Below are 10,136 nucleotides of genomic sequence, written 5' to 3' on the forward strand. Positions count from 1 at the left end.
AACTCATTGCTGTCGAGTCAGATCTGACTTACAGTAACCCCTCTTTGGGTTTCCGATGCAGCATCACTAGAAGTAGATTGCCCAAACTTCCTTCCGAGGAATGGCTGGTGGTTTGAACCAAGTATTAGTCACTGATGTACCACAGTTTCCAGCTCAGTGCCCCCAAGTGCCCAGTAAAGTGTTTGTAGAATGAATGACTGAAGATTGACCAATGAACTACATTGTATCTGTGTGACACAAAGACAGAGTTCAGTTCTTAGTGGAAGTCCCTTAGGCAAAGGGCAGACAGGCAGTGGTGCCCAATGGTTTTGGCCTGAACTAGACTGAAATTACAACCTAGTTCTCTCCTGTGATAGTGTGTGACTTTAGGCAGCTACTTAATCTCTCTTTGCTTTAGAGTTCTTATGTGTAAAATGGGTACAATAATGGCCCTGACCCATCAGGTTGTGAAGACTAAACCAATGAACAAGTGTAAATATATTTGGCCTAAACATCAGTACTCATTAAGTAGTAGTAGAATGGGATCATCTTAACTGACCATGATTATGAAAATGCAGCAAGGACAAAGACACCCTTGAGGTGACAACAGGAAAACCAGGCCATTGTGGCCCGTGATTTGGTACTGGTGGTGATTGTTTTGATTTATTTTCATGGGATCGGGTTTGCTTCTGGAGAATCAGCTGTTCCGTTAAGGAGACTATCTATACCCAGAGTCTATCACCATGGAGACAGTCAACAGCAGGGAATCTAGGATCACAGCTCCTTTTCCTGGAGGCCCAAAGTGGACTCTCAGGGTCCTTTTGTCCCCAAAGTTAGCAGGCTGTCTACTCACGTGGGAGGACCACTGGAGAAGAAAAGGGTACCCCAAACTCGGCCACTCCATCATATCCCCTTGAAACTAAAAGTGTACCAAGTTAAAGGAACGTGGGGCGAGGCTTTGCCATGTTTGTGACAGCAGGGAGCCCACAGTCGTACTCTACTCCTGGCTGGCACATCGAACCCAAGTATTCCACCCGGGTGCTCACTGGGAACTGGGTAGAAGAGAGAAGGAAGGTAAGGGGAGAGGGGAGGGAAGGAGAGGGCACAGAAGGGGGATTGGCAGGGAGAGGCAGAGGGAGAGGTTCATTGCTGGTTCCAAATTAAGGGCCACAGATGGCTGTGCATGCATCTTATGAATGTGACACCAGGGTCTCTGGGCTCAACTTAGGGCAAACCATCACCCCTGTCCCCATTCTATCTTGAAAATACCTAGTCAAAGCATCGAGGGAGCTGTGCCTCTCAAGAGTGTCCTCAGTAGAGTGTCTCTAGGCTTCTAGACGTCTCTTGTCCTCAATTCCTCTGCACCTTGATTTGAAGAATGGCTGCTCTTCTGGCCTAGTCCTTGCAGAACATTGCACCTGCTTGGCCCTTCCCTGCCTTGATGTCCAGAGTGGGCTGCCCTGGCTCTCTGGCATGTGGTCTACAACCCTGCCTTCCCATATAATTCTATTTTTATTTTCCAAATGGAACAAACTGACTCCTGATGTTTCTCTGTGCTTTAAAGGCCATTGGAAAATACTTTCTCTGACCTGGCCTACTTCAGGTTGAACATCTTCACCTGTGGCTGGCAACACTGAGCCACGTGGGTAGAGACACCTGGGCAGCCTCCGATGGCCCTGGGAAACAAGCAAGGAAAAGAGTGTGTGAGAACATAGACATGGTGAAGGCTCTCCAAGAACCAGAAAAAGCTGCTTTCAAAGGAAAATTTGCATGGGTTTATCTTCTGGCAGGATATGGCCTATGGCTACTGTTCTCCCTGGTGGCACTTGTTTGGGAACAGGCTATGTAAGGGAAGTTCCAAAGGCAAGAATGGCAAAGGGAGAAGATGGCTAAGCAATCTCTTAAGGCTCCTGTGGGTAAGCAAGTCACCAGAGACATTATGGGCTGGCCTCCCACCTACAGTGATGGGTTAAAAAGTGCAAAGAACAAAGCAGAAGAGGAAGGGAAGAGGCAAGCAAGGAGAGAGGAGTGGGTAGAGAAAAGATGAGACAGGAAACAGGCGCCAACAGAGAGAAGGGGTCAAGTGGCACCCATCATGACTTTTCCAAGAGGCAGAATTCAGCCTTCATTGTCCAGGATGCCTAGGGTCTGTATTTATTCTTTCTCTGCCAAACTTCCAAGAGTCTGAGAGAGGAAGGGCCCAGTCAATGTCTGAGAAGGGGTGTCAGAGAAGTTCTCCAGTATATATTTGATCTTTTCTAGTTCACCAGAGACACTGAGAAAACACCCCAGTGCATTTATAGAAAAGAGTACATCCCCTTTCCAGACCACAGACCAGACCTGATCTCCAGATGGTATGGGAAGAGAAGAGTGGAGGTAAGAGGGAGAAGCAGCCCTTGGTTTTGATGGCCCCACATAGCCAGGGGACATTGACCCACTTCCCAGTTCCCTCTTAGGAAAACCGGTCTTGCCTCAGTCATTTGTTCCCCAGCATAGAGGCTGCCAGTAGCATAACCCTTCATTATCCATGTAAATAGATGATCTGTGTTGTTACTGCCGTTGAGTTGCCCCCAACTCATGGCCATCCCATGCACAGTGGAATGAAATGCTGCCTGGTTCTGTGCCATCTCCGTGATGGGTTATATATCAGACTGCTGTGATTCATAGAGTTTTTATTGGCTGATTTTTTAAAAATTTTTATTGTGATTTGGGTGAAAGTTTATAGAGCAAATTCATTTTCCATACAGCAGCTCACAAACACTTTGTCTCATGACATTGACTGCCATTTCCCACAATGCAACAGCTCCCCTTCCTCCTCCTCCCCATAGTTACCTCTTCCCTGTGTCCTTCCCTCCATGCACTCCTGCTCCCCCGAGCTGTCTTCCTGTGCATACACAGCCCTCCTATCTCCCATGACTGATCTCTCCAAGCAGTGTATCTACCTAAGTAAATGTTCAGCTCATATACCTGTCTTTTGTTTGGCTGGAAGCCACAGGAGTGAGTTCAATTTCAGACCTGAAGGGCAGGTAGGGGCCATAGTCTCAGGGATTCCACCAGGCTCTATCAGACCAGCAAACCTGGTCATCCCCCCCCATCCCCATTTTTTTATGATTTTGCATTTTGTATTTTGTTCCACATTGTTCTCCCACTCTCTCCAGGATCTTCTACATAGATCCTTATTGGCTGATTTTTGGAAGTAGATTGCTAGGCAGGCCTTTGTTCCTAGTCTGTCTTAGTTTGGAAGCTCTGCTGAAACCTGTTCAGCATCATAGCAATAGGCAAGCTTCCACTGTCAAGTAGGTGGTGGCTGAGCATGGAGGTGTGTTGGCTGGGAGTAGAACCCAGGTCTACCCCATAGAAGGTGAGAGTTCTACTACTGAACCACCATTGTGGCACCCAAACTCAAGGGAAGGGGCTAGAAAGTCCCTGTTGTCTTCTCTCCTCTCCCTGCAAGCACTGGGCTGAGCCCCCATGCCTCCTCAGCACTGCCCTTTCCTGATGGGAAACCCTCCAACTCTCTTTCCCTGGCACTGGAAAGATACCAAGGGGCACCTGGTGATGTACGTCTTGGGAACTCCTGCTTAACTGTCTGTGCCCATCCCCCCTGTCTCCCTTGGGCATTGTGATCTGACTTATTTATGGAACCACCACTTGAAATATTGGGTCCAGCCAGCATTTCCCAACCATAGCAGACACAGCCCTCCCTGTCTGCTCCAGACAAGAGGACCGGCATGGAAATCAACATTAGCCTCCCTTGTAAATCAGCCTGGTTCCCCAGGACCCCCTTCCAAGGCCAAAGGATTTTCTTCGGAAAATCACTGATTCAGGCAATCATTCCAGAGCAAGGCAGAAATGGCTTTCTTCTCCCTATAAATAACCCCCACCTAAAAAAAAAAATCCCTCCCCCAGTTTCCAGCTGAGGGAGCCGTAAATCCTTTGCAGGAGAAGACAATTTATGGGGCGCGCTCTGATTCTTCCCATAGTAACCGACTGAAATATAAGGTATAAATGTCAGGCTTGGCATTCAATGTCTTTCTCTCCCTTTGGAAATCTGCACTTGGATGGAGTAAGACTTGAGACAAATCAAAGAGCATCATTTCAGATCACAAGGGCATGCGGCATGGTGGCATTGATGCCCCATTCAACTGAGTGTCCTGCCTTTAATTTCAATGTGTCACCATAGTTCATTCTAGGGATGAATTGACTTGGCATCAGGGGAGGGGTCTTACAGAGAACTGACTGCAGCAATGGTGGGACATATGTTTGACGGTGGCCTGTTAAGGCGAGATAATCAAGTGTGTCACTCCATCGGGGCTGCAAAAACTCAAGTGGCCACACCAGTTTGGCCCAGAGGCAGCCCTCCCCATCAGCGGCACAGACCCCACAGCCTGAAGCTTCTGCTCCCTTCTAGTGCTGGTGGACTGCCTTGCTTTGATCAGTAATGTTTCTAATGTGTCTGTCCTTCCAGGGGCTCCCATACAGACACCTGATCACCCACCACCAGGAGCCGATGAACCGTTATCTTATCAGCGCCTATGACGACCATTATAACCGGCATAACTACAACCCTAGCCTGCCCCCACTCCGCACCTGGAATGGTCATAAGTTGCTGTGGCTGCCAGAGAAGACAGACTTCCCCCTTCTTGGTATTTCTTTAATCAGGATTTTCTGCTGTGTTGGGCTGTCCCAGAATTGCTTAGGGCTAGAGGGTTGGAGGTGGACCCACTTGGGCCAGCTCCTACAGAAGGATCTCACATAGGTGGCCAGAAGAGCACTGGAATGAAATTCTAAGAAAATGAATTCTATTTCTCCCGCAGGGCTGCCACCTGCCCTCTTCCCACGCCACCAGGGATAATCGTGGCTGCATAATGACTACTCCACCTGAGGACAGGTGGTAGAGGGCCATGTCATCACACACTGCAGGGCCAGTAGTCATTTATTCAATAAATGTGTGTTGTTGTTGTGTGCCATTGAGTGAATCCTGCACAGGTTTCAGCAGAACTTCCAGGCTAAGACAGATTAAGAAGAAAGGCCTGGAAATCTACTTCTGAAAACCAGCCAGTGAAACTCCTATGGATCACAACAGGCTGAGCTTCAGCCAATCACAGTAACCCCATTTGACAGAGTAGAACAGCTCCTTTGGGTTTCCCAGGTAAAACTGCCAAGTTTTTCTTCCATGGAGCGGCCAGGTGGGTTTGAACCAATCTTTTGGTTAATGTTTAACCACTAAGAAACTACATATATAAGGACTGAATGATTCCTTGGTGGTGCAGTGCCTAAAACATTTGCCTGCCAACCAGGGGTTAGCATGTCAAACTCACCAGGCACTCTGTGAAAAGAAGACGAGGCAATCTACTTCTGTAAAGATTTACTGTTTCAGAAACCCAATGGGGGTCACTATGAGTTGGAATCGACTCAATGGCAATGTGTTTGCTTTCTTGGTTTGAATGATTCCTATGTGTCATACAGTGGCGTAGGACCCAGAGACATAGCAGTGAGAAACATCAAGAAATCACTGCCCTTGGGGAGTTGGTATTCTAGTGGGGAAGACAGGTAAGATACCACTAATGTATAAGGTAATTTAAGATCCAATAAATAAGATTATTTGGGATAGGGATATGTTCTATGAACAGAAGAAAACAGGGTAGTGGATAGGAAGTGAGGCAGGGCCTTTGTGAGTCTCCTTCAGTGGGGATGTTGAGAGAAGGCCTTAGTTAGGCTGAGACCTGGCTGATGAGAAAGAGGGAGCCATGCAAAGATTAGCAGGGAGAGTATTCCAGGGGAGGGAAGACCAAGTGCAAAAGTAGGCCTGGGCATATGAGTTGAACATTTACCTGAGGTAGATACACTCTTTGGAGAGAACAATCATGTGAGAAAGAAGGGCTGCTTATGCACAGGGAGACAGCTCAGGGAGCAGGAGTGCATGGAGGGATGGACACAGGGAAGAGGTAACTATAGGGAGGAAGTAGGAGGGGAGCTGTTGCATTGTGGTAAGTTGTGGTCAATGTCATGAGACAAAGTGTATGTGAACTGCTGTATGGAAAGTCAATTTGCTCTGTAAATTTTCACCCAAATCACAATTAAAAAAAAAAAAAAAGCAGGCCTGCGGAGAACCATGCAGAGGCTTATAGGCAATAATAAGGGGTATGGATTGTGTCATGTACACAATCATGCAAAGCTTTGTAGGGATTTACGTGGAAGAGTTCCTTGACTGGATTTACATTTCAAGCTCCACCCACCCTTCCAGAGACACAGAGCAAAGCCATCTCTTCCCAGTCCTTTGATGCAAAGGGTTATGGGTCAGAAAGTGAGCTGCTCTGTCCTACTCTGCATTACACTTGCATGGGCTTCTCCTTAACACCATGGCCACAAGCCAATACTGCTCACATCCCTAGTGGGGTGGGACAGTGCCATAAGAGCCAACCTCAAGCCAGGCTACCAGATGGACTTTTCTGAGGGCTCTGTAGCAGTGACCTGGTCCTTCCCAAGTGTCCTTGGAGCAGGGTCCACCCTGAGGACCTCAGGGGCTGGCTGTGCCAAGACCCTCCAGAAAGCCCATCTCCTTTCTGAGGCAGAGCCACCTGGGTCCCTGATACAGCAGCACTGAAAAAAACACCAGAGCCCTTGGCCCATCCATTCTACTTGCCTGTCAGAGCAGGACCCCTTCACTCAGCTCTGACTTCTCTTGCAGCTCCTCCTACAAACTATGGACTCTATGAGCAGCTGAAGCAGAGGTGGCATGAACCTGAGGCCCACTTCAGGGAGACGACCTACACTTCTTCTTACCCCAGACCACCTGTGACCACCATGTCCTGGCGGGAGCATGCAATCCCGGTCCCTCCCCCTCGCCTGCACCCTCTCCCAGGCTTCTGAGAGCTGCCAGCCCCACTGGCAGCTCAGGCCACACCAACTGGAGACCTACAGATCATGGGACTCACCAGACTGCAAGTGACTGCAGATATAACAGGAGCATGAAATCCATCCCATCAGAATGGCCTTTAGAATCTTGGTGACTCTCTTCCTCTTCCCCTAAACTCATAGGCTCCTTTCTTTTACATCCCACAATTAAATCTCTTTGACACCATTGGAATGTTGTATATGTGCAGAAGTTAGAGTTGGAATGCCAGAAAAAAACTGCAAGCACCCTTAAGTTCCATCTCTCATTTCATAGTAAGGGACACTGAGGCTCAGAGAGGTAACATGACTCCCTCATAGTCTCACAAATTGAAATGTCCTCTCCACCTGTGCCTGGTCCAGTGGGAGAACTTTCTCTGACTGCTGAGATCCATCTCAAAAACACAGCGCTGCAGTCACGATGGTTGTAACAAGGACAATGCTACAGGTGCTGGCAATGGAGGAGCATCTCACCGTTTTCATGGAGAAGAAGGGAAGGAACACCATTTCTGTCTCCACCTCTGAGCTCAGGAATCTTCTTATGAGTTCAGGTGGGGGAGCCTTTTGGTCAGTAGTTGGGAATGAAGACAGAAGAACCTGTCCAGGACAGGAGTCTCATGTTCTACCACCAGACTGGGACGGAGGCCAACCTCAGGCTAAGAAGAACATGTCCCTACAACTGATTTTTCTCTGACTGGCCTATCTCTGCCATATGCCTCCACTCCAATAGTCTGTATTCCCTACTTTAGTCACAGCACCTGGTATATAAACCATCTGCCTATCAAGCTGATTCCAATTCATGGCAACCCATGAACTCATGTGTGTCAGAGTAGAACTGCTCCACAGGATTTTTGGTGGGTGATGTTTTCAGAAGATCCCCAGGCTTTTCTTCTGAGGAGCCTCTGGGTGGACTCAAATCTCCAACCTTTAGCAGCTGAGCATGTTAACCATTCACACCACCCAGGGACTCCCTAGTGTCCCCAAGCAGAGACTCAAACCAAAACCAAACTCACTGCTGTCAAGTCAAAGCCGGCTCATAGCAACCCCTCTTTGGGTTTCTGAGGCAGTATCTCTATGGAGGTAGATTGCCCAGTCTTCTTTCCAAGGAGTGGCTGGTGGGTTTGAACAGCCAGCCTTCTGGTTAGCAGTCAAATGCCTTAGGCACTATGCCACCAGAGCTCCCAAGTAGGGACTAGTAGGAGTATTTCTGTTTTAAAGAGGAGGAAATGGGCAAAAAGAGTTTAATCAACCGGTCTGAGGTCTCATAACTACTAAGGCCTGGGATTTGAACCCAGGCAGGCTGGCCACAGAGTGTGCACACTTATCCACTGTGTAAAACTGCTTCTTAAAAGATGTAGCTGCAGAAACACTCAGCACTAGCTGGGTACATCTAGGGCAGCTGTTTGCTGGATGCCACATGTACATGCCTGGCAATGACTTTATACCACAAACATATTACTCAAAGCTTGAGAAAAAACCCTGAATTTGTCCCATCCTTTTCACAAGACACTTGCTTGCCCCAGACCTCCCACTCCAGTGTGATCTCAGCACTTACTCTGGTCCCTTTGATTATTTTTTCTAAGTGTCTGTTTAATGGTAAGCTCTTCCCTACTCAACTGAAATGGCCATGGAGTCAGGGCCTGGCATGTACCAGGTGCTCCACATTTATCGAATGAATGAATGAATGAATGAATGGAGGAGCAACAAGGAGTGTGGGGGTGGGATGTGGGCAAAGAAGAGCCCCAGGTGGCAGCTGCGGGGTAGAACAGAGCTGGCCGTCCTCATAACTTCTCCATCCTTCTGCTCATCAAACAAACACCCATTGAGCCCTACATTTGATCCAGAGTCTGACCTCACAGAGCCTTTTGTCCAGCAGGGAGGAGAGAGACAGTAAACAAGGACAGAGAAAAGTTAGGGACAGACTGACAGAACTTAACACTTTGGGGGGGTTAGTGGGTCATGAGGGAGATCCTTGGAGTGTGCTAAATATAGGGGGTGCCGTGACCTGGCCTAGTCAGGGGAGGGTGAGGGAAGGCTTTCCTAAGAAAGGGACACTTAGGTGGAGGCCAGAACGTGAGCAGGATTACCCAGGTGAGGGAACAGATGGGAAGGGCCACAGGAACAACGTGCAAAGGCTCTGAATTTGGAACGAGCTACACAGGCTTGTTGACAGGGCTCAGAAAACTAGTGTTTGAGTTTCTTGTTTCTGCTGCAATAAATTACCACACAGTCAGTAACTTGAAGCAACAAAATTTATTCTCTGATAGTCTGGGAGGTCAGAAGTCTGAAATGGGTCTTCTGGGCTGCTTTCCTTCTGGAGGCTCTAGGAGAAAATCCATTTCCTTGCATTTTCCACCTTCTAAAGGACACCTACATTCCTTGGCTCGTGGACCTTCCTCCATCTTCAGAACCAGCAGTACAGCATCTTCACTCCTCTCTGCTTCCCTCTTATAAGGAACCTTGTAATGGCATTTGACCTATCCCTTTAATCCAGAATAATCTCCCCATTGCAAGATCCTTATCTTCATCACACCTACAAAGTTCCTTTTGAATATAAGGTAACATATTCACAGGTTCCAAGGATTAGCACAGGGATATCTTTTTTGGAGGAGGCCTTATTCAGCTAGAGCTGAGATGCAAGGTGAGAATTCTCTGCACTCAACTCGCTGTCAGTCACTCAACACACACACACACACACACACACACACACACACACACACGGTATGTTTTGTCCTATCCAGGAAGCTGAGATGGTTGAGGAGCAGAGTGGGGGCGATTAATGAGTGAAGCCCAGACCTATGGCCGCCATCACCTGGACAGCTCTCCTTGGCCTTCCACACACACATTAAAAGTGACTGTTAACACTAGAGCAACCAGAAGTTCTTGAAACTAGTTGCCATCAACCCTGATCCACAGTAACTCCATGTGTGTCAGGGTAAAACTCTGTCCCATAAGGTTTTTAATGGCTGAATTTTTAGAAGTAGATAGCCAGATATTTCTTCTGAGATACCTCTGGTGGACTTGAGCCACCAAGTTTTTAGTTAGCATACAGTGCATTAACTGCACTACCCATGATCTTATATGAACAGCATTATATTGCGTGTGCAATTCTTAATGTTTTTTTTTTCAGTTAACAATATTGGCATCTCAAATCTAATGTGTCCAAAAATCCTGGTAGCATAGTGGCTAAAGCACTTGACTGCTAACCAGAAGGCTGGCGGTTCAAACCCACCAGCCACTCCTCGGAAGGAAGGTTGGGCAAT

General features: G+C 47.8%; 2 protein-coding genes across 2 annotated transcripts in view; both read left to right on the forward strand.

Annotated features, from left to right (window-relative positions):
- Positions 1-942: 942 nt before the first annotated feature.
- On the forward strand, positions 943-6,852 carry CUNH1orf158 (chromosome unknown C1orf158 homolog). Its single transcript, XM_007942674.1, has 4 exons — positions 943-1,053; positions 2,242-2,355; positions 4,448-4,625; positions 6,671-6,852. Exons 1-4 carry the CDS (start codon positions 943-945, stop codon positions 6,850-6,852), a joined length of 585 nt encoding a protein of 194 aa, XP_007940865.1.
- Positions 6,853-7,294: 442 nt separating this feature from the next.
- The window catches only part of LOC122150135 (melanoma antigen preferentially expressed in tumors-like), a 13,314-nt gene continuing 10,472 nt past the window's right edge, over positions 7,295-10,136 (forward strand). Inside the window, 1 exon segment of the mRNA XM_042781190.1 lies at positions 7,295-7,424. Coding sequence (XP_042637124.1) covers positions 7,295-7,424 — 130 coding nt within the window.

Source organism: Orycteropus afer, unplaced genomic scaffold (genome assembly GCF_000298275.1).
Source record: "Orycteropus afer afer isolate SDZICR_OR568_19922 unplaced genomic scaffold, OryAfe1.0 scaffold00094, whole genome shotgun sequence".
Taxonomy (NCBI): domain Eukaryota; kingdom Metazoa; phylum Chordata; class Mammalia; order Tubulidentata; family Orycteropodidae; genus Orycteropus; species Orycteropus afer.

What these genes read in the sequence shown, in the direction of transcription:
- CUNH1orf158 (XM_007942674.1), top strand. Translation starts at nt 943, where the DNA reads ATGTTTGTGACAGCAGGGAGCCCACAGTCGTACTCTACTCCTGGCTGG. An exon ending in GGGTAGAAGAGAGAAGGAAG is followed by an intron (nt 1,054 to 2,241) that starts GTAAGGGGAGAG and finishes GATCTTTTCTAG; the next exon opens with TTCACCAGAGACACTGAGAA. An exon ending in ATGGGAAGAGAAGAGTGGAG is followed by an intron (nt 2,356 to 4,447) that starts GTAAGAGGGAGA and finishes CTGTCCTTCCAG; the next exon opens with GGGCTCCCATACAGACACCT.